This window comes from Pomacea canaliculata, linkage group LG7 (assembly GCF_003073045.1).
Source record: "Pomacea canaliculata isolate SZHN2017 linkage group LG7, ASM307304v1, whole genome shotgun sequence".
Lineage (NCBI taxonomy): Eukaryota > Metazoa > Mollusca > Gastropoda > Architaenioglossa > Ampullariidae > Pomacea > Pomacea canaliculata.
This window is the reverse complement of record NC_037596.1, coordinates 14597408-14621814: the sequence shown is the minus strand read 5'-3', so window position 1 is coordinate 14621814 and position 24407 is coordinate 14597408. Positions and strand designations below refer to the sequence as shown.

General features: G+C 37.3%; 3 protein-coding genes across 3 annotated transcripts; all 3 read right to left on the bottom strand.

The window, feature by feature from the left end:
* Positions 1 to 293: 293 nt before the first annotated feature.
* Positions 294 to 9584, bottom strand: LOC112568668 (lysosomal protective protein-like). The gene is made up of 14 exons (XM_025246074.1): positions 9496 to 9584; positions 7055 to 7249; positions 6635 to 6746; positions 6289 to 6339; positions 5803 to 5889; positions 4881 to 5036; positions 4372 to 4463; positions 3867 to 3963; positions 3438 to 3620; positions 2993 to 3144; positions 2608 to 2677; positions 2170 to 2256; positions 1603 to 1707; positions 294 to 1114 (listed from the first exon to the last, which is right to left on the bottom strand). The coding sequence occupies exons 2-14, from the start codon at positions 7216 to 7218 to the stop codon at positions 1031 to 1033; spliced, it is 1440 nt and encodes a 479-aa protein (XP_025101859.1). The 5' UTR covers positions 7219 to 7249; positions 9496 to 9584; the 3' UTR covers positions 294 to 1030.
* Positions 9585 to 11788: 2204 nt separating this feature from the next.
* On the bottom strand, positions 11789 to 20077 carry LOC112568597 (deleted in malignant brain tumors 1 protein-like). The gene is made up of 8 exons (XM_025245972.1): positions 19924 to 20077; positions 19536 to 19642; positions 18848 to 19135; positions 18296 to 18437; positions 17708 to 17889; positions 13388 to 13675; positions 12593 to 12734; positions 11789 to 12017 (listed from the first exon to the last, which is right to left on the bottom strand). The coding sequence occupies exons 2-8, from the start codon at positions 19597 to 19599 to the stop codon at positions 11837 to 11839; spliced, it is 1287 nt and encodes a 428-aa protein (XP_025101757.1). The 5' UTR covers positions 19600 to 19642; positions 19924 to 20077; the 3' UTR covers positions 11789 to 11836.
* Positions 20078 to 21967: 1890 nt separating this feature from the next.
* On the bottom strand, positions 21968 to 24112 carry LOC112568663 (deleted in malignant brain tumors 1 protein-like). Its single transcript, XM_025246071.1, has 5 exons — positions 23935 to 24112; positions 23590 to 23696; positions 22889 to 23176; positions 22568 to 22709; positions 21968 to 22177 (listed from the first exon to the last, which is right to left on the bottom strand). The coding sequence occupies exons 2-5, from the start codon at positions 23651 to 23653 to the stop codon at positions 21994 to 21996; spliced, it is 678 nt and encodes a 225-aa protein (XP_025101856.1). The 5' UTR covers positions 23654 to 23696; positions 23935 to 24112; the 3' UTR covers positions 21968 to 21993.
* Between the last annotated feature and the right edge of the window lie 295 nt (positions 24113 to 24407).

Here is a 24407-nt window from a genome sequence, read left to right as displayed (position 1 = left end):
ACTTCGACGAAACCCATCATGTGGGCATTGGAATTTTCATTATTGTCCTGATTTACTTTCAGTGGACAGGTGGGCCGCAAGCTCGATATTTATTTGCGACGGTTTGGCTACAGCACGGCGGGGTGTAGCTTGCAAAACAAATACTTCACTCAAACCTCGCCTTATGTCGGCCATCTTGAAACTCTGGCTTCCGGCTACACTGCGTTGCACAGGGACCGCTAGCTTTCGCTAACCGCTAGATTCGCTAGGCTAGCTTCGCTCGATTCGCTACGTGCTATGCAACACGCCACTGGTGTCCCTTTCTCAATAAGATTCCCCATCACAATCAAATGTTGCAAAGTTAATTTGTAAAAAATTTTCGATGCAGATTACATAGTAAAAAGAATCACAATTTTATAGAATGCAAAATGCCACAAGAACAGTAAAATGGATTTTATCGCATTTTATAGCAAAAAAAAAAAAGAAAAACAGCCACAAAATGAGAGTGATCTGAATTTTTGTAAGAAATTGTTTTTAAATGTTTGTAAGATCACTATTGAACATACACAGATCATATATTGTGCTGCTTCAATGACAGTATGTTCATATATGTTCACACATGCCTATATATGCTTGTTTTACCAAAGACTGATGAAGGTATGAAAACATACCTATCCATCAGAAAATACACATGAAGGATCAATGAAGTTCTGGATGCATGCATAGTTCTCAAAAGAGAAACTTAATGCTAAAAATCACAATCTCAAAAAAATGTTTTTAAATGAAAGCACTCCCAAAATAGTATATCCAGCTGTGTATTCTATGTACTAAGCAGGTTTTGCATTTTCTGTTTCGGGGGAAATCAACTTTTTTTTTTACGTGGGGAGTTTCTTAAAAATGGCCAGATCTTATTTATCCAGGTTTTGAGTTCATAGGTCGATAAAAAAATTATGGGCTTAAGTTATACTTTATCATAGTTACCAAATCAGTCTTTATATAATCCTCGGTTAGTGAACTGGAAACAATATAGGATCACACAATATGTCAAAAACTAGAATATTTGGTTTAATAAAAATTTGGTAAACATCTCCAAGGCTGGGCGAGGTCTGTCAGTTGGTACCATGTGACCAGCTCCCTAAGGAAAAAAAAAAAGTAGCCATGATCCATGTTCACTTACTAAACATCAGTGATCTACTACATAATTCTGATCATTATTGCTTAAGATGCTGAGATTAAAAAGTTGCATGAAGACTGGTAGCTTGCAGCGAAGATTGTGTTAAGCCCTTTAGATTTTTGCAATGACTAAGGAATGACCCCAGATGTCTGACACAATCCACCAAATCAATTTCAAGCACAAATGTATGCATGTTAATGTACACACATGCTTTTAAGACAGTACCTTAAACATGGATTTACGTTAATGGATAAGATGGAAAATAAAACCAAAGATGAGATAGATTATCTCCCTTTGACTGCGGAGGTGTGTCTCTCAGAGCTAGGTTGTGTGACTAGCTGAAGGAAACTAGTGTGTCTGATATAGACAATTTAAGAATGTCATATAACCAACATGTAAAAACTGCAGGAAAAAACAGATGTCAGACCATAATCCTGTTAACAACTTACTCTCACTGTTAGAAATGTAAGTCTTTCGAACTGCTTCACAAATCCTGCCACTTGCTTTGTCTGATGAGCATCAGTGAAGAACCATTCTGAACGTTCTTTCACAATCTGAGGCAGAAATGTAAGAATGTTTAAGAAATACCAAGAAACTTGCTGGTAGCTGCAAAATTTGATTATAACCATAAGATATCTAAAAATTGTATATATCACTTCTGAAGCTGCACTTTAATCAGACAGTGAAAGATTACATATTACATTTTTAAGTACTTTCATACAAGCTTCATTCCATCTAAAACATGCAGGCAACAAAATTACTAATAAGACAATTGACATATAAGAGACATTATAATTTAAACTGATTTTTTTGGGAGGTGAAATGTCTTCCTCGGAGAGAGGGTGACTAACCTTTAACAGAGAAAACCAGAAAACGATGTGATCCATAACTAATGACAAAACAACATAAAATGCTCCCAAAGAGCTACAAGTTATTTGTCAACTGAAACTTTGCAATATTTGCCATCAATATCCTCATGAGGACAATGGAGAGATGCTTTATAAAAAGTGACTTACAGGTCTGATTAGACGATCAACAAACCACTCATCACCAAGAAAATTGCAGGCCATGTCCACATCCCCATTGTAGACAAGTACACGTTTCTGTACACACATGGATGTATTCATGCACACACTATAAATGCCATCATCACACTATTTAAAAAAAAATTTTCTAACAACATGAATGGTAACAACAGGAGACAAGTATAGGATAGATATGATTACTGATCCAAGACTGTAAATAATAAGATCTGATCAGCTCACATCAAGAAAGCTAGTTGACTTTGCCATGAATAAGTTTTGAAATCCAGAACTGTCACAGAAATATATCCTAGCATAAAAGTTGAGATGGTGTACTTTGCCTATAAATGCTTGCCTTCCAGAGCATTAGAAAGTCTATCCTACAATGCTAATATCTATGAAAGTATGAAAAAGGAAAAATATTGCACTCACTCCACCATCCAGAATCTTTTGATACTGTGGACTTAGGTCATTGTAAATCATTTTGTAATGAAGGATATCACTGCAAGAGAAAAAGGTCCCTATTACTGTGCTAATTTACAAATCTCATTTTTTTTCCCATAGGGTATATGTTGGCCACACCTGCAAAAGTTGAACTTTTGGGTTTTTTACCCCTTCAGATTGAAAATATAAAAATATTGAAAGGCAATGTGAATAAAAGCTGTTTAAAAAAAATTAAAACAAAAGTAAAATGTCATAAATGCCAGCAGACAGCACAGGGAGGACAAATAAATAGAGCCTCTAAATCTCTGAAGAATAGCAAAAACCTCTCTTGTTGTCACCTAGTCCACTTGCTGCAAAAAAGACCATATCTCACCTGCAGACGTCCCACTTTGGCAGCTGAGGAGGAATATGCAGTGCCGTGCGTACATCAGCAGAGTTCATGTACATCAGTGGCCCTGTTGCATTAATGCAAGGAGGTGTCACAGACAGTCTCCCAGTCTCATCTCGGGGAAGATTCTTTATCCACTATCAACCAGAAAAATAAATATTATCAACATAAGAAGTAATAAGTACTTTGTTTTGGGTATCTTTAAAGATAATTGTCATAAGGGTAATGGAAGGAAGATTTTACTCATGCCTGACACAAATCTGTTTATTTTACTGAACAAACCACAAACCAAAGAAGGACAGACAATTTCAACTTCATAGTGTGTTCTAAAATCTTTTAATCTATAAAAAATGTTCAGTTATTGCATTACATTTTGAAGTATTTCAGTTTACAGACTCTTCACGATTTCTACAAAGAGAAAGCAACTCACTTCTCTTTCTTTTTGGACTCTGGGAAGCCAGGGAAAATTCCAGCCAAAATTTGCAGAAACAACACTGGTGCCGGTGATGTTGCTCTTTGAGACCATTGTTCTATCTACACCTCCAGCACAAGAACCATACAGGTTGTAAACATTCAGACCACTTGACCATGCCAGAGCCTGAACTTGCCCTATCTGAGTACACATTAGAACTCTTGAGAGAAAATGGCAGAAATATAAACATACATTTATCTCACACATGGAACCATTATTTGGAATGTACTGGACTTCACGTGTACTATCACACATTTGCTAGAATGCCACACACATATACAAACAAGACAGGTGTTTACTGCGACGATATGTTTACTTAAATAAAAATGTTGCATAAATAAAAAAAATTCACAAAATATGAAACTTGAGAAAAACTTTCATGCTCACAAACTGTGCACAGTCTGGTTTCCCCCGTGCATTTTGGGAAAATGTGCAATTTGTGGAATCTCCATTGCAGCAGATGTCTACAATATTGTCCCAGAGCCTATAAAAACCAAAGTGCAATGACTTTAGAACAAAATTGAAAATGCAAATCTTCCTTAAGCATTACTCTTAATACAATCCATACAGTGCTAGTCCTACTCTCAGTTCTCGTCATGATTCCTTTTTGTGCTTGCTATATTTGTATTTTATTAGTCATCACTACTGCTGTCTATCCTTCCATTGTTCATATGTTGTTTATCCTTCTGTCTCCTGTGTTCTCAGCAATCTTTAGAAGTTAGTCTCAATGATACAAAGGGTGGTTTATGTAAAGTACCTTTTTTAGTGTGCAGGAGCATGATTAATTTGAAAAATTAAATATTAAGATAAAGATGGAAAGAAGAACTGATGTGTGGCTCAGAGGCTGAATTTACAAATAACTTAGAATTTTTTTTTATCTTTCAACACTTACGTTTCCCCAAGTAAACCATGATAGTAAGCAAAATATATTAGTGAGTCATCATTCAGTTCAGCACTTGACAAACCATTTCCAACAGCAAATCCCTGTAAATAATAAAATTTAAGCTTAATTATTTTTGTTTTTTCCAAAATATGCTTTATAAATATTGCAAATTTCATAGATTAACAAACTGCTTTTCTTTTAAAAAGGATTTTGAACTGATAATAAGAAGTATGAAAACATGACAAGAAATTAGGGGCATTAAAAAAAATTATTAAACATTAATACTGGTAAACATGAAAAATAACAAGTGTCTGCATGAAAAAGAATAGGCTGTATGTCGGATCCTTGTAAATCTAGATGAGAATTATGATATAGGCAAAGCAAGTTGAAGATATATCTGTACAAACATTCACCTTCTCAACCATTTGCCCACTTTTGAAAGATTGGTCCACTAAAGATAGACGTTAATGTTACTGACACCAAAATAAATTCTAAATAAAGGTGACCTGAAAACTTACCTGGAAATTAATGTCCTTATCATCAAGCACGAGAACACTAAGGGTAGGTACATAAACACCTCCATAACTTTCACCTGTTATGAAGAACTCATTGGATGCAAATTCTGGGAATTTAGTAAAGAAGTCTTTCAATGCCAGGTAGTTGTCTTTGGCAGTCTGTTGACAATCAGCAATACATTTTAATGTCATAGACTCGAAGATGATCTGAGGGAGAGATATGAGGAGTGTGAGAGTATGAACGAGAAAGATTTTATTTTACTGGTTCAAGAGCATATAGCTCTAGCAAGGGTGTGAACATCTGTCAAAGTAACTACATAACATATTAAAATTGCTGTAAACATACTCCAGTCATAAACAAGGACAGCTACACACACTAACATACATGTATATAAACTTAAAAATACAGCACTTGAAATATTCCCACTCTCACACATGCACAAGACTCCTATATCATTACTGTAAGCATCAACACCTTATATGAACTCTAGAACTATGAGAGCTTTTCTCCACTCAAGTCATCTTACTGCATATGATATATTTGCTGTAGACATTAACCAACAAACTAATCTATTAAAGCTGACTTCTATAATCATATGTACACTAGGCTTTACACCAAAGTTTACATACACATCTATAAGCAGCATATGTGAATAAAAAAATAAAACACACTCAGGCATAAACACCCAAACACAACTTAAGAAACTCTCCACAGCCATAGGTAAGCAAAATGTTTCTACTTTTCCAATAATTTTAATCTTGAATATTACATAACTATTTATGGCCAAAATCAGAATGACATTTTTATTAAGCTTCTTTCGACATTTTATCATAGCTATTAACTTATCATACGATAAAAAGAAGATATTTTTAGACAGCAGCACTTTTTGTCTAAAATAAAGTTTATTGGTAAATTCATTCACACCTGATCATCATTTGTTGAGTAATCTCCATCATCAGAGTATGAATAACCCACGCCAGCAGGTGCTTCAAGATATATCATGTTGGCAACCTGAAAAGTAAGCAGGTTGTAAACAATCTAAACATGTTTTAAAGATTTTTACAGTTTTACTCAATGATAGGTTAAAATATTTAGGTGCTGTAAAAATATAGTCTTAAGTGTACAATCCTTCAAAATTAACATATCTAATTTGTTTAGTGTGCATGTGTGTGTGAATATTCTTAAATGTGTGTGTGAATATTGTATAACACTGTACAACAGGATTCTGAAGGCACAATTAGTCTCTCACTCTCTCTCATATGATTCTCACCACATACTAGATATGTGTCTTTTTGCAAGGATGGATGCATGTGCAACTGTGTTTGTGTAGGGATGCACTCAGGCACAAAACTTCATGTCTGTGCATGCACATGAAAACACACACTGAACAGAAAAATACCTAACACTCACATTGTTCCAGCTGAATGGATTATATAAAAGTGTTGCACCATCATCCTGGACCTGTTAAGAAAATCTCTGTTGCTAAGTTGAGGGTTACATTGTGTGGCTATGACATAAATTGTAAATATAGTAATGAGTAAATGACAATTTCAATGGTAAGATGAGGTGAAATATTCTACAGACAAATATTACTAAAGCAGAATTCAGTACAAAAAAAGGTTCTATTGTCAGATGCCTTTTCTCTTCAGAGCAAAATAACTACTATTTCAGACATCTCTCTATCTCTCTTACAAATACTGGTGAATTCTGACTAAATGAGCAAATCAAAAAGAATAAAGTTCCTAACAAAGCATACCCTAAATGGCCCATGTTCTGTCAGGAGACCTAGATCAGAGCTACATCCTGGACCACCATTAAGCCATAGAACGACAGGATCCTTCTTAGGGTTTTTGGCTGACTCTACAAACCTGAGAAAAACGAAGTACAAAAGTTTTAAACAAATAGCACCATTATAAGCAATAAACATTTGCATTCATTCAATAAATGAAGCTTGATTTGTTTTATACATGATGGCTTAAAATATTAATCTGCTTGTACACAAATATAAAAGTTGTAAAAATATAGTCTTGCTTTGGCAGTTGCACAGAAATTAGTTTGCATGCACATAAAGTCTACTTATTCCATTCAGTTATCTAATTTTGTGCTGAGCAGAAATTAAAGCTCGCAAAAAAGAAAACCAACAAAAGACGTTTATTTCTTTGTATCTTTGACCTACCAGTAGTGAAGCTTTCGTGTTCCACCTGCTGTAAGGTAGCCAGAGTACTGATTCCAGCTAGGTTGCTTGGCAAGGCCCGGTAAAACTTTTATCAGGTCATCTGCTGGTGCAGCCTGCGTTAAAATTAGCAGAAAACTTGCCCCGATTATCAGTGACTGCCACATGATGTATTGTGATGGATTTCTTTGTCTTCAACTGCAAAACCAAAATTCAACAATTGATATTTTATGACTGTCCTTTGTTTTGTTTTTTTTTGTTTTTTAACCCCTGAAATATTTGTTACTAGTAAATTATTACTAGAAGTACAACTTTGTGTATTTCCCTAAAGTAATATTCTGCACAAGGTAGAATATCGTATACATGCAATATATACAACATGCCCATGCTTTGAAGTCTGATTATATATAGGTAAAATTAACCACTGGATAAGTTGAATAATATCCAGCAAAATCAGTTATGCACACAGTGCTTGAATTATTATCCAGAAAAAGTCCTTCACAAAAAAATATATTTGTAAATTTTTAGTTGTTACGATTGTGTACAACATGATAATATTTACAAAACATAATATAGATTCTTCAAAGCTTATCACTGTGTCAGTGGACCTGTTGTCTAAATGTACAGGCCCGACGATAGTCCTTATCATAAATGTCATATACTTGCAAAGGTGGATAAGAGTACGTTCAGCATTCACCAATAGTGCATGACACAGCAAAGTACATGATGCACAACAGACAAAAAGAAAAACTTGAAGAAAAAAAAATCACAGCCTGTTTTGATATTGCTAGACTAATTACAGCTGCAAGTAAATCTCATGATGATGTAGCAGGCTAAAAATGTGGGTGATCTCCCAACCATTCCACAAGAACAAAACACAACACTTTTGTGGGTTCTGGATTGTTTTACTCCAACGCCAGTCGATAGTGCTGGCTATGGCAAAACTCTACACAACACACTCGCACTCTTGATGAAATGTGCTCCCACCTCTGTGCTCTCTCCTCACATTCTGACAACTCGATTTTCTCTTCACCTGACCTTCATGCTCCGCTTCCCTCCAAACACACCCGCACACCTACATCCTGCATCCTGACGCTAGTCGACCCTTCCCGCTCTCCTTTGGTTACCCGGGTTGTCACCCGGCCAGTAATTACCCCCCATTCCCAGCCTATACCTGCCCTGTGTGCATGTGTATGCCTGCCATCTTCCATCCTTCTTATATACAATGTTCTGTCCTACCATAGTGACTGATTCAGTAAAAATCAGTTGTTTAACTGTCTGTGTGTTACAAATACTCTTTCTTTTCTCTTTCCCTCCTCCAGTATCTCTAGATTTATACTTCAATAAGAATGAGTTTAAAAGAAGTGAATATTTTTCTATTTAGAATGCATAAGTTGCTATGCTTGTTGCTTTGTGGCTTTTGACATAAGACAACTGAAATACATTTCGATATATCAATCTTGCCTTTAACAGTCGATATTCTTCATGCTCATAAACATCATTTCATGTGATCTTCTGTGAAGAATAGGTGACATTTTAATCCTGTTTAAGGATGACTGATACAGGAAATTTACATTGTAAAATGTTTGCAAGAATATTTGTTGGAAAGATTCAATTTTGAAAAAAAGTGAAAATTTAGTTAAACAGAAAACAACCTATAGGCAGTAGTGCTATTCAGTTTGTTATGTGAAGCACACGCCAGCATGTTAAATCAATAACCAGCCTAGGTAAATATAGAAGGTCATAAGTAAAGATCGGAGACTTCTTCCAGTAATGTACATGGCTGCCAGATCTGCCTGTTTGTTCAGTGACTGCTAAGCACAATGCAGTTATAAGCAGAAATACCTGCTTCCTGCAGATGTTCAATACCTTGCTGTCCTATGTAAGAAATATATAGTAACATTTTTATATGGACAATATTTTACTATGATAATGCTTATAACTGTTATATATTGACCAACCCTTGCTAACTGTGATGGCCCCTTTCATACACATCACTACCAAGTCACCATTATGACAGTCGGCATCATCATTATACTAGTCTTCATTGGCCTAAACTTTACGGAATCTGTCATCTGCAGGCATGACCAGTATCTTAGTCACGTGTTTCGTCACCGATCGTGCAGACGCCCTGTTCATGTAAGTAGCTGTGATATTCTAACCCTTCCATGGAACTGCTACCGAAAATACTTTCGAATTGGCACATCTCTCATGTCTTATGCACAAACATGATAACAAGTTTCTACTGGTTCTGGTGTAATATACTTACTATAGCTGTTGCTTTAGCGGTAGGCGTTTATAGCAACGATCGTTATGGATTCTTTTCTTTGTTTCAAACACTTAAAGCAAGTGATATTACCTCCAGATTACTCACAAGTGAAATGAGAATGACGTTTTGAGAAAATCTGCGATGTTAGAACAAAACAATCTCTACAACAACTTACTGATCGTAGGTACTCCAGAAACACCTCCAGGCTCTCATGGGCGTACGTTTCGAATGGAGGGAAGAATCAAATCACATGACATTTATCACATGATACACGTGATCACAGTCAGCTGACTGACGCAACATGTCGTCTGCACTTCGATTTCGAGGCAGATCTTGTTATAACTTACCATGTTTTCACCGTAGTTTTTCTTCGAATCGTTTGAGGAGAGGGGTGGGAGAGGAAAGAGCGACATTCTATAAAAAGTATTTCCTTCGATCTCGGGGCGGTAAATTGTATATTTTTATTCAGTTTATATGTTTCATACTTACCATACATTTGATTTCAGCACGCTTTGTGACTACAAGCTGATCGAGGGCGCTTACTGCTTGTATACTGGAAGAACTGGAGACCTCGATTCACTATAGTTCGAAGTAATGTTCTCTACTGTTTTTGCGTTTCCCTGTAGTTTGTGATACTGGGTCAGACTATAATTGTTAAATACCCATCCCTCTCTCGTTCTCTCTCTCTCTGAGCAATTAAAGAATTGTCATTTATTTCTCTTTATTTCTCTCTCTTCCTCGTTGAATAATTCTTGACACATTTACAAACGTGACTACAGTCCCATAATCAAGATACAGTGGAACCTCGGTTAACGAACTTAATCCGTTCTGGAAAGCTGTTCGTTATCCGAAATGTTCGTTATCCGAAACAATTTTTTCCATGAGAAATAAAGGAAATAGATTTAATTGGTTCCCAGCCCCTGTTGACTCGCTAATATTTGAAAGTTACAGGCTATATAAGTATTTGTTTTAATGAGAACAGTTATAATGCAATATAAATGGAGTTAAATAAACATAAAAACATTAACGAAAGCATTTAAACATCAGAAAACTTGTTTTGACGGCGTGGTTGGAAACAGGTGTGGGGAGGAAGGGGTGGAATTACTGATTTGATTCCCCCTCCATGAACACACGTGACATTATAAAATCGGGGTGACTTCCCTTTTCTTTAACTTTGAGGTTAAAGGAAACAAACCTGTCCAGTGTCTGTTCCTTCTGCCTTTTTTGTAAAACTCTTCGATAATACGACATCACATATCCGACAGACGCATGCCACCTTCATACTTTGAAATCATTTCCTTTTTCAATTCATTTGTTGGCCGCTTCCTTGTCATTACCTCACTACTATTAATTGCTCTTAATCTTCTTTGGAGCCATTATTGAGGATTATCTTAATCAAATCAAATCAAAACAGACTTTATTGTCTGTCGAGGAGACTTATTAAAATAAAACACAAAAATCACTAAATAAGAAGGATGCGCATAGATAAGGAACGACCGATCGTAACTGTGTCTCGAGCGCGAATGATGACATGCTGGTCGGTCACGTGTGGTTCACGTACGTGGCTGTTCGTTATCCGAAATTTTGTTCGCTATCCGAGACAAACTTTTAACAAAATTTTTGTTCGTTAACCGAAATATTCGCTATCCGAGGCGTTCGCTAACCGAGGTTTCACTGTATTCTGTAAGAATTGCATTTATTGCGAAGAACGACAGTTATTAATTAACAAATGCATTCTTCTATATAAAATATGACTGAGCAAAGGAAGTTAAAAGTTTTAGAAAATCAGTCACAACTGACAAACACTGATCCGTCCACGACATTCATACAGAAGATAGCGAACATTTTAAAGACAATAAAATACTGGGACATTTTGTAAAAACTTTGGAGAATACTGATTTGTTGGTTGGATTGGCTGCTTGTTGATCAATAGATGAATATGAAAATTTTCTAACTATGGAAATGTCTTCTTTGCATTTTTCTTGTTTGATTGTCGTCACGAGCACAGTGCAATCAAATTGTTATCGAAGATTATATATTGATACACATGTTGCATGTTGTCAACTCGTTGCAGGAATAGCCACGTATATCAGTCTGATACATTGTCCTCTGAATGATCCATCTTTTCACACATGTTTCCATGCTTATAACTTCTTCTGCTGTCGGTTGGTCATTAATTGTCGCAAACACTTGTCTCAGGTAATACAATTGACCTTTCTTCTTTCACGTGAGCACCAGCAGAATCCAGGATGGTAAGAAGCAATATTCGGGAATGTATTAAGAACTGAAAATGTGCCTTTTCATCCGGTAAACCGAGTAGCATTTAGAATCCATTATGATATGCTTAAATGTAATATTTATTAATCACGCTGTATTTAGCTACATTCTTTACTTGATGATTGTCTTCGATATTCGTGGCTTTATGATCTCTTACACGTCCTCTCTAACTCATTCAGATATATATCTTACTGAGTTATATATATATATCTTATATGTAAATCTAATGGCTGTCTGAGCTAGCTCAGAGGACGACATATCACACCAGCATCCTCCGAATGGCTGCAGTCCCCTGTGAAAGGGAGATTCATGGGACAGAGCCTAAGGTCTAGTTCGTTGCCTTGACAGTCCACATTATCGAAGATGATCCGACCAGTGCCCATCCCAAATGATGCACCATGTACAGGCAAGGCGTATTCTCTGAAACATTTACAGTTTTGTACGTAAGTGGCAGCAGACTTTGAAATGTATTATTGCAACGAAAGAAGAGGGGATGGGTAGTGTTGTAAGTTAATGTTATGAGAGTAATTAAGCGACCGGTCGGTTGGTCGTTGGTTTAAAAAAAAAGCTAATTAATTTGAGATGTCTGGGCTTCTGATTTTTCTGCAAGTGAAACCATGAATTGCTTCACCCGTCACTCTCCGATGAGTGAAGAGAAAGAGAGACAAGTGACCAATGACCTAAGCTTCTGGGGACGTGTATTTATATGAGCTTACATTTTCTGAGTGTATATTTTATACATGTGTGTGCAGGGCCGTGCTTAGGGGCAGGCGGACGAGGCATCTGCCTAGGGCCCCGCGCTTCAAGGGGCCCCGCGCTTTTGATTGATATGTGACTTTAGATCCCAACTAAAACCGTGTGATCGTGGCGTGTGGGCCCCGCACATGCCTTTTGCCTCGGGTCCCGCGGGGGCTAAGAACGGGCCTGTGTGTGTGTAAAAGATAGAAAGGAACGAAATAAGAAAGAAAGTTGATGGAAACAAACTCGTCTCTCACCTGCTGTATCCCAGCATGCTGCAGACCACGCCAGCATCTTTTGTGTCCCAGATATCGTCACACACTGTGCCCCAGGCCTGCCCCTCCAGCACCTCCACGCGCCCTTCTAACGGGTTGCTGCCGTTGACAAGTCGGATAAAGGCTGTGAAACGGAATCAGCACGTACGTTTCATATGGCAGTTTGAAACAAAATAGTGCATTAGATAACATATTATAAATAATATGATAGATAGCATAAATGACACACATCTGCTTCAACATTTTCTTATCAATTTTGAGTGCCCTTAACATCTAATAAAAGATTTGGTTTTCTTGCCGATGGAACGAAAATTTACACAGCATGTCCTAGTAACTAAAGATATTCTCCAACACAAAATATGAAGTCAAGGAAACGCCTATAGGTACTTTAACTATTCCAGTCTCTTAATAGCTAATTTTTTTCTTGTTCTCGCGTATATGTCTTCTAGCTTTACGATCTGCATTTCAATAAATGAAAAAAATGTCTTTGGAGTGCCAAGTCATAGCTAAAAAAAAAATTATCCGAATACATACAAAAAATTCCTTTACTTGGATCAAAATAAATACTTGACGAAGAAAGTACAATATGAATGAAATAAAATAAATCCTGAAGCTCACCAAACCCGAGAGAACAATTTCATAAATATTTTAAGAAATTGGAGGTTTTCGCAGCTGACTGCTCAAAGAAGGAAATTGTCAGAGAAGTAGTCTTATTAATTAAAGTCTTTTTTTTTTTTTTTTAATTGGAGGACCGGGAAGATACAAAGGCAGACGTACCGTTGTTGGTTGCAGGTGTCGTAGTGGGAACTGATGGGGTGGTGGGGACGTCGCTGCCTCCTTTCAGGCGGTTCTGAATGTCGGCGATGCCTCTTAGAATTTCCACCTGCTGGGCCTTGACCTGCTCCAGCTGGTCGTACACGCGGTCGCGGAATGTGTTCAGGTTGTAGCCCACCTCGTTAATGAGCCTCAGGGCCAGCAACAACTCTCCTTGTTTCGCCAGTTCTTCCCCTTTGACTGCAGGTCCTGTGGCGTTTGTGTTCCTTCTCACGCGTAGAGGTTCCGAAGCTGTAATAATCAAAAACACAGAGGTTGCGAAGTAATAATAACAATAAAGCAAATGCTCAAATAAGGGGACATGTTTAAAATCGTTATTTTTTTTGGTAAGATGCAGTAAAAATAAATTCATGTCAATCCAAATAAAGTTAGAAACAATTAGAAATGCACTAACGTATCATAATCTTTCAATCCAAAAATTTTATTTCCATTTATTATTATTTTGTATCATAATGTTTACAGAAGTTTTGCTTATTTTATAAAGTAAACAAAAAATTCATATCTCAAATATTTCACCTTTTGTTGTAGACTTTTACATTTTATAGCTAGGTAATTGGTTTTTGTTTGAAATGATTAAATTACTCCGCTAAACACTTTGGCTGCTACTTACCAGCAATCGTGAGAAGAAGACAATACTGCTAACGTTGCAGTAATTGTGTGGTATGTCTCCATTATGTCGAGAAAGATTGAATATTTTGCGTAGAAATCACGTTTCTGCAGCAGGAAAGTTTAAGAAAATAATGTAGACAAAAATCTCGATGAAGTTGAACATCATGTGACCAGAAATACGTTAAACTTAGCAGATTAGATTGAGACAAAGACATTGATGACAATGATTGGATGTTATTGAGGACGGTTTTGATCACGGACAGTGAATACGAGAAGGCGGAGGAGAAGCTCGAGGAAAGCAATGGAGATAAGACAGAGAAAAAAGCAAAAAAAAAAAAAAAAAACCCTGTCTGAAACTGTAGCAAGTCAGCAATTATTGTTGCTTACCTTTCCAAAATAGAAGATACCTGGGAATGATTTTCAGCGTCTCTAAACGAAGGTTGGATGTCCCTATAGCCATGGTTTTATATTAATTTATACTAAAATAACATCTGGAACTTCTGGGACTGTCTTGCTTACCACCCAAGTGCTTGCATCACAAAGGGTTCGGTGAACCAATAAAGAGACGGATGTTTATAAGTCTGAAGACTTACATTGACAGAAGGAAATGTAGGTTATCGTAGCCTATATTTCCAGGGTATTTTGTAGTAAAGTTTTGGGTGGAAACGTAAAGGTGACTTGCCCTGTTGGAATGTGGATATCACAGGACACTTAGTACATTGGGTAGGCTTGGTTATGAGTAGTTCCGATTCTAAACGGAAGTGGACAGTTCCTGGACGTTGTTTGCCGAGCCTCATAAAGTAGAGTGCGTAAATTCCGTCCCGGAATTTTGTGACCTTTGCACCGAAAAACTGTGTTAACTCTCCTGCCAGCTTTAAATAGTACGAATATGATTGCTAAGGAAAACTAGATTTGTGTGCGTGTGTTTGCACGCCGTGCGTGCGTGGGTGTGAGCAGAAGTTCTCTTATTGGAGTGGGTGGGGTACGAGTGTGTTGTGACACAATGCTTGTCGCGGGGATTTATACCGACGCACTTTTATTTTTGTCATTACCTCCGTTGTCTCTAATCTGACTCACCTGTTTACACCTGTGTACCTTGTGCTCATCCCAGAAAGTATTTCTCCACGCAAATGTCAGCCGATTGTTATTGGCTTCCCTAACAATAGTACAGTTTGAGTTCGCGTGCAGGTCGTCAGCTGATAAAAAAAGGAGGTCGATGGCGGCCGCACAAGTTCTAGGACCGACTTCGTTACCAAAAAAAAAAAAAAAAATGTAGCGAGGCCACTGTCTCTGTATATATAAACAATTGTGACCAACTTTCTCGGTTTTAATTAAAAAAATTGTCACTGTCTTTCCTTTTCTCGTTCTTTAACGGTCATTGACTCATTTTTGTCCTCTTTTAACAAATAATTGTTATAGTCTCTCTCTCTCTCTTAATACAATCGTCATTCTCTGCCAATAAATAATGCTCATTTGTATTCTCCCTTTTATTATTGAATTGTCATTGTCCCTATCTTTATAACGATTTGTTTTCATCTTTCTTTTCTTTTATCCCTTTCTCTCTAATATTTATTTTTAAAAGCCCACTTAATTTTGTGACCTGCATTATCTTTCGTTTGCGTATGATCCTGCGATTAGCATGTTCAGTATCCCCGCCCTCTTAAGAAAAGGAAACCACTGCAATTTTGTACTCTGGTATGTGTTCGTGTGCACTTGATTCGTGCCTCACTTCGTGTACTTTGTCCCTCTTTGATTGTGATGATTTAGTCAATAGCTGGCGAACGATGATTTACCTGTTCTGCCACCTATATTTATATGGATGTGTTCCTCTTGCTACGAGAATTACAACAGTGTTTATTTAGTGTACTTTCTTCAAGATTTGTGTGAAATTTTGAGACTTAGCAAACTTAAACTCAGCGGCCTGCGCTATGGGGATCGACACATATCAATATCGTCCTGTACCTGGAGGCTTTGTGTTTACCTGTGCTGCTGCTTTCGTGGTTAGACGCGTTTTTTTTTTTTTTTTTTCACAAATCCTGAAACAAGCGCTGCATGGTAGACTGTCACCACCAGCAGTGTCTATTCAAATCAGTTCAAGGTATTTTCCATACAATACATTCAAGATTCGTATTATTTTAAGCAGCTATCTTGCCTGGCTGAGACACAGAGGCATACTTGACAAAATTAAGAATGGAAATAACTGTCCTGAAATGCCATATAGTGGGTATGTGCAAACAAAGCTATGTTTTCACTGATTAAGAAGTGTAAAAAACTTAATTTTCCTCTAGACACTCAAATTGACTTCTTTGATAGTTGTATAAAACCTATTTGGTTGCATGGAAGTAAAATCTGTTTATAGTTTTGTGATAGGCTGCAACTGGAGTTTCTGAAAATGATGTTAAATGTTAAAACTAGCTCACCATCATGTATGGTGTTGGTTGAAGTAAACATTTTTCCTGTGTAAATTTTTGTAAAATGTAGGTTTCTGTGCTTTTGGTATAGGTCATGTTTGGAACATAGCTCTCAAACTAAAAAATTATCTGTTTTTTTCTTCAACTTGTGCAACTTTCTATTTGATAGTCCTGCATGCAAACTATCCTGGTTTAGTTATGTATGCTCATTAGATTTCTTAGGTCTTTCATTCATCTGGAAATTTGGCTGTAGTTTTTCTCCCACTCATTTAAAAAAAATATTGTAACGCAATGCTTAATGGATAGATTTATTCAAAAATGAAAACAAGACATATATACATATACAAGTAAAATCGGCACCACTTACAGTATGTTTGAAGAATATTTTGGCTTAGAAAATTAATTAATAAATTTTTCCCGATGAATATTAAATACAAAAGTATGGCTATTGATACAAGCAAATTTATTTGAATTGCATTATCATTGTATAAGTAAATCTCCATATATTTTTAGCATCATGTATTCATCTATATATTTTGCCATTTTGTCACCATCTGCTGCACATATGAGATTGTCATTGTGTGACTATTATATAATTTTGTGGCTCAAAATGCCCCCTGGGATTATAGCAAATAAATACAAATAAAATAATAAATGTAAACAACCATAATCTGTTCGTGTAGGGAAAAAAACCTGTCCAATTAGAGTTACTTCAAAATCAATGCTAAAATATACTTGAAATGTTTCTGTTTCTGTTTTTTTTTTTCTTTTTCTTTTTTCTTAATTAGTAAAGTTACACGTTTGAAAAATGTTTTCAAGCTCTATTTTTGGAAAGTATGAAAGCGAGCACGGCTGATGTGTGTGTTGCCAGTATACCATCGCCATAACAAAGGCGAGGCATGACTGCATCTAGCGACGTGCACTCGTCTAAAAGGGACGTAGCCGCGGTCTGACTTCAAGCTCTCACATTGCAGTGGTCGCCCTTGCTATCCTATTTGATTGATATCTCTGTATATAATTATATATGCATGATTGTCATGCTTTGATGCATGATTGTATTTATACCATGCGTATTATGCGTGCAGGAATGAAAGTTTGGTGGTGAGCATGATTAAATGCCTGCATTATATATTTTGTATTATAGAAATATGGGCTAGAAAGAAGCCTGAGTCCTTAAAAATATCATTGTCATATTGCATCACTCTGTGACTTAAGGTAAAAGTGAATGGAACGAAGGAGCTCTATTTCAGAGGACGACATATCACACCAGCATCCTCCCGATGACTGCAGCCACCTTGGAAAGGGCCATATGCCATGGGGCAGTGCCGAAGGTCGACTTCGTTGCCTTCACACTTTGCGCCAGTGAAGGTGATAGGACCAGAGCCCAACCCAAATCCTGCACTTGATACAGGTATGGCGTTTTCTCTGAAAGACAATTTTTTGTACCTTAAGTAGCAATGTACAGTTGCAACCGAAGAAGTATGTGTATTGGTGGTGGGTGTAAGGGGGCAAGTTAATGTCCTGAGAGCGATTAAGCGTCGGGTCTGTTGGACAAGTTGGTTTGTAAGTAAAACCATGAATCGATTCAGAAATCAGTTAATGACACCTATCTACACCTTCGTGAGAACTACTTTTCGATGAGTGAGGCGAGAGAGAAAAATGACAAATGACCTCAGCTTCTTTTTTGAGACCTGTTTTACGCGAGCTCACATTTTACATTGAGTGTATATTTTATACATGTGTGTGAGTGTGTGTAAAAGAAAGGAAAGTTTCGAAGAAAGAAATCACTTAGTTGATCTTATTTTCTCATGGTACAAAGCTCATGTCTCACCTGCTGTATCCCAGCATGCTGCAGGCCACGCCAGCATCTTTTGTGTCCCAGTAATCGTCACACACTGTGCCCCATACCTGCCCCACCAGCACCTCCACGCGCCCTTCTAACGGGTTGCTGCCGTTGACAAGTCGGATAAAAGCTGCGAACATGACAAACCAGACATAGGTGAAGTGATCAGTCTGTATGTATCATTCTGCACAGTTAAAAATAATAACAAACAATGTACACTCGTCTGTTTAGTCATTTTCTCGTGTGGTTTAATTGCCTGAGATTAACGTGCATTAGATTTGATTTTCTTGATGATGTAGTGATAATTAAAATAACATATATTATACATAGCATACATAATAAAGATATATCTGAAGACATTGTCCTACACATTGTCAAAGTCAGTGAAAAGGCCCATAGACACCTGGACTAGTCCAGTCTTTTAACAAAAAATGTCTTTCTTATTCTCCCATATTTATCTTTTATCTCTAATAACTGCTTTTATTCTTTTAAATTGCATCCCTTCTTTTCAATAAATGGAAACCAAAGAGTCAGTCGTACAGTTGTTGGATGCAGGCGTGGTGGTGGGCACTGACGGGGTGATGGGGACGCCGCTCCCTCCTTTCAGGCGGTTCTGAATGTCGGCGATGCCTCTTAGGATTTCCACCTGCTGGGCCTTGACCTGCTCCAGCTGGTCGTACACGCGGTCGCGGAATGTGTTCAGGTTGTAGCCCACCTCGTTAATGAGCCTCAAGGCCAGCAACAACTCTCCTTGTTTTGCCAGTTCTTCCTCTTTGACTGCAGGTTCTGTGGTGTTCGTGGCCCTTCGCACGCGTAGAGGTTCGGAAACTGTAATAATCAAAAACATATAGCTGTTCACAAGTAAAAATAACAATAAAACAAATACGCAAGTAAGGAGACATGTTTAAAATCTTTATTTTTTGGTACGCTGCAGTAAAAAATAAATTCATGTCAATCCAATAAAGTTAGAAGCAATTAGAAATGCATATACGAATAATAAACTTTCAGTCAAGAATTTCTATTTTATTTTCATTTATTATTATTCTGTATAATTTTACTACGTGACCCATACTGTTTACAGAAGTTTTATTTCGTTTATTTTCCAAACTAAACAAATTCACATCCCAAATATTTTACCTTTTGTTGTAGACTTTTACTTTTTCTAGCTAGGTTAATGTTTGTTTTATATTGTTAAATTACTCCGCTAAACACTCTGGCTGCTACTTACCACCAATCGTGAGAAGAAGACAGAATACTGCTAAAGTTGCAGTAATTGTGTGGTATGTCTCCATTATGTCGAGAAAGATTGGAATGTTTTGCGTAGAAATCACGTTTCTGCAGCAGGAAAGTTTAAGAAAATAATGTAGACAAAAATCTCGATGAAGTTAAACATCATGTGACCAGAAATACGTTAAACCTAGGGCTATGGAAGACTAGACTGAGACAAAGACATTGATGACAATGATTGGGTGTTAATGATGACGGCTCTGGTCACAGACAGTGAATACGAGAAGGCTGAGGAGAAGCTCGAGGGGGAAAAAAATAAGAGAAGACAAAAAGAGAAAAAAACAAAACCTGTCTGAAACTCTAGCAAGTCAGCAATTATTGTTGCTTACCTTTCCAAAATAGAAGAAGATCCCTAGGAATGATTGTCAGGGTCTCTATGGCTTTATATTAATATATACTATCGTAACATCCGGGACTTCTGGGACTGTCTTGCTTACCACCCAACTGCGTGCGTCACAAAGGGTTCGGTGAACCAATAAAGAGACGGATGTTTATGAGTCTGAAGACTTTTACACTGACATAAAGGAAAGTAGGTTATCGTAGCCTATCCGATGCTACATGGAAGTGGACGTTTGCGGATGTTGTTTGCCGAGCCTCAATAAGTAGAGTGAGTAAATTCCGTCCCGGAATTGTGTGACCTTTGCACCGAAAAAACTGCGTTAACTCTTCTGCCAGCTTTAAATAGTACGAATATGATTGGTAAGGAAAAGTAGATTTGTGTGTGTGTGTGTTTGCACGTCGTGCGTGCGTGGGTGTGAGGAGAAGTTGGGGTGGGTGGGGTACGACTGTGTTGTGACACAATGCTTGTCACGGCGGTTTATGACGACGAACTTTTATTTTTGCCATTACCCCTGTTTTCTATTGCGTATGATCCATTATCTATGCTATCTTGCTATCGGAAACACAGAGGCAAACTTGATAAAATTAAGAATGGAAATAACTGTACTGAAATGCCATATAGTGGGTATGTGCAAGCAAAGCCATGTTTTCACTGATTAAGAAGTGTAAAAAACTTAATTTGCCTCTAGACACTCAAATTGACTTCTTTGATAGTTGTATAAAACCTATGTTGTTGTATGGAAGTGAAAGCTGTTGATATTTTTGTGATAGGCTGCAACTGGAGTTTCTGAAAATGAGGTTAAATGTTTAAACTAGCTCACCATCATGTATGGTGTTGGTTGAAGAAGACATTCTTCCTGTGTAAATTTTTGTAAAATGTAGGTTACTGTGCTTTTTGTATATGGAACATAACTCTGAAACTAAAACATTATCTGTTTTTCTCTTCAATTTGTGCAACTTTCTATTTGATAGCCCTGAAAGTAAACTATCCTGGCTTAGTTATGTATGCTCATTAGATTTCTTAGGTCTTTCCTTCATCTGGAAATTTGGCTGTAGTTTTTCTCCCACTCATTTAAAAAATATTGTAACGCAATGCTTAAAGGATAGATTTATTCAAAAATGGAAACAAGACATATATACTTATACATATACAAGTAAAATCGGCACCACTTACAGTATGTTTGAAGGATATTTTGGTTTAGAGAATTAATTAATAAATTTGTCCCCTGCTCTTAAATAAAATTTAATAAAATTAAAGTTAATCTGAAACAAATTCCACATTCAACAGTTAAGATATAGTGATATATCGAGATATTTAAGAAAATGTCTGTTGTGTATTCTAGATGAGATAAGTGATGAATCTCATTATGTATTTCTGTGTGTTCCCCTTTTGAATAATGTCACCATCTGTTGCACATATGAGATTGTTATTGTGTAATTATTATATAATTTTGTAGCTCAAAATGCCCCCTGCGATTATAGCCAATAAATAAAAATAAAATAAGGTATGTAAACAACCATAACTGGTTCGTGTGAACAAAAATCTGTCCAATTAGAGTTACTTCAAAATCAATGATAAATATACTTGAAACGTTTCTGTTGTTTTGTTTCCTAATTAAAAAAGTTGCACATTTTCAAAAAAATATTTTCAAGCTCTATTTTTGGAAAGTATGAAAGCGTGCGCGGCTGATTGTGTGTGTTGCCAGTACACCATCACCATAACAAAGGCGAGGCATGACTGCATCTAGCGACGTGCACACGTCTAAAAGGGACGTAACCGCGTTCTGACTTCAAGCTCTCACATTGCAGTGGTCGTTCTTGTTATCCTCTTTGATATCTCTGTATATAATTATATATGCATGATTGTAATGCTTTGATGCATGATTGTATTTATACCATGCGTATTATGCGTGCAGAAATGGAAGTCTGGTAGCGATCATGATTAAATGCATAGATTATGTACTATGTATTATATAGAATTGGGCTAGAAGACTTGAGTCTTTAAAAATATCACTCTGTGACTAAAGGACAAAGGTAAAAGTGAATGGAACGAAGGAGCTCTAGTTCAGAGGACGACATATCACACCAGCATCCTCCCGATGACTGCAGCCACCTTGGAAAGGGCTATTGTTCATGGGGCAGTGCCGAAGGTCGACTTCGTTGCCTTCACACTGTGCGCCAGTGAAGGTGATAGGACCAGATCCCGAACCAAATCCTGCACTTGATACAGCTATGGCGTTTCCTCTGAAAGACAATTTTTTGTACCTTAAGCGGCAATGTGCAGTTTCAACCGAAGAAGTATGTGTATTGGTGGTGGAGCTAGGGGGCAAGTTAATGTCCTGAGGGGGACTAATCGTCGGGTCGGTTGGACAAGTTGGTTTGTAAGTAAAACCATGAATCGATTCAGAAATGAGTTAATTGACACTAGTACTCGATCTATACCTGTCTACACCTATCATCTTCGTGAGAACTACTTTTCGATGAGTGAGGCGAGAGAGAAAAAAGACAAATGACCTCAGCTTTTTTCTTGAGACCTGTTTTACTCGAGCTCACATTTTACATTGAGTGTATATTTTATACATGTGTGTGAGTGTGTGTAAAAGAAAGGAAAGGGTTACAAAGCTTATGTCTCACCTGCTGTATCCCAGCATGCTGCAGACCACGCCAGCATCTTTTGTGTCCCAGTAATCGTCACACACTGTGCCCCATACCTGCCCCACCAGCACCTCCACGCGCCCTTCTAACGGGTTGCTGCCGTTGACAAGTCGGATAAAAGCTGTGAACCAGAAAAACTAGACATAGGTGAAGTAATCAGTTCGTATGTATCATTCTTCGCAGTTAACAAAATGCCTTTCTTATCCTCTCATATTGATCTTTTAGCTCTAACAACTGTTTTTATTCTTTTAAACTGCATCCCTCCTTTTCAATAAACGGAAATCATAGAGTCAGTCGTACAGTTGTTGGATGCCGGCGTGGTGGTGGGAACTGATGGGATGGTGGGGACGCCGCTCCCTCCTTTCAGGCGGTTCTGAATGTCGGCGATGCCTCTTAGGATTTCCACCTGCTGGGCCTTGACCTGCTCCACCTCGCCGTACACGCGGTCGCGGAATGTGTCCAGGTGGAAGCCCACCTCGTTAATGAGCCTCAAAGCCAACAGCATCCCTCGTTGTGTCGCCAGTTCTTCCCCTTTGACTGCAGTGTCTGAGGCGTTTGCGTCCCTTCGCACGCGCTGAGGTTCCGAAACTGTAATGAATATGATGATGATGATAATGATGATGATAATGATGATGATGATGATTATGAAGATGATGATGACAAAAGAAATAAGGGGATACATATTTAAAATTTATTTTTTTGCACAAAATTCATGTCATTCAACAGTAAAGAAACAGAAATGCATATACTATCAAAATGATTCAGTCAAGAATTTATTTTATTATTATTTTTTATTAATTAATATTTTATATTATTTTACAAGTGATCCACACTGTCTTCAGCAGTTTTTGCTTTTTCCATTTTGCCACAGCGAACAAATAATCCATATCCCAAATATTTTAATCTTTTTTGGTCGACTTACCTTTCGTATGTTACTTTTGAAGAAGAGTTTTGTTTGTAATGGTCAAATTACTCTTCTAAACAATTTGCCTGCTACTTACCAGCAATCGTTAGAAGAAGACACAAAACTGCTGAAGCTGTGGTTGTAGTATGGTATAACTCCATTATGCTTAGATCGATTTGACTGTTCCACGTAAAAATCACGTTTCTACAAAGGGAAAGTTGGAGAATATAACGTAGTTTAAAATATGGAGACACACTTCGTGACAGCAGAAATTCTTAAAATTGGTAACATTGTAAACTGAAGATTGCTGATGGTTTTGGTGACAGTGAATATGAAAAAGCAGAGAAGACATATGAAAACAAAGAGAACACAATTCAGAAAAGCTCTGATGCTCAGGCCTGAAGAAAACAGAATGAGCAAAGCACAAATTATTGTTGCCTACTTTTTCAAAGGAGAAGAAAGTCCCTTGACCGGTTGAAATATGGACTGGTCACACGAGGACAGAGTGGGCTGAGCTTGGCGAAGCTGTTAGGAGTAGTTCCAACGCTGGACTGAAGCTGACAGTTCCCGGATGTTGTTTGTCAAGAAGCGCTGAGCATCCTGAATAAATTCCGTCCCGGAACCTTCGCTCGACATATAGCCTTTCCACCATGTGACATGTGACAGGTCACTTCCGTAAAGACCTTTCTTCTAATCTAGAATATCAGCGAATGGTCATTAGCGTAACATATAGTTAAATACTGTCCTGCCATATGAGCAAATAGTCTCTCACAGAAGATTACTTCGTTTTTGTTTTTTGTTTTTTGTGTGTACTGTTTCAGAATAATTAATAAATGATCCTCTTAATGGATCGAATGGTTAAAGTCAAGACATAAACTTTATTAGAATACGAGCGAATGGAACGTCTGACAACAC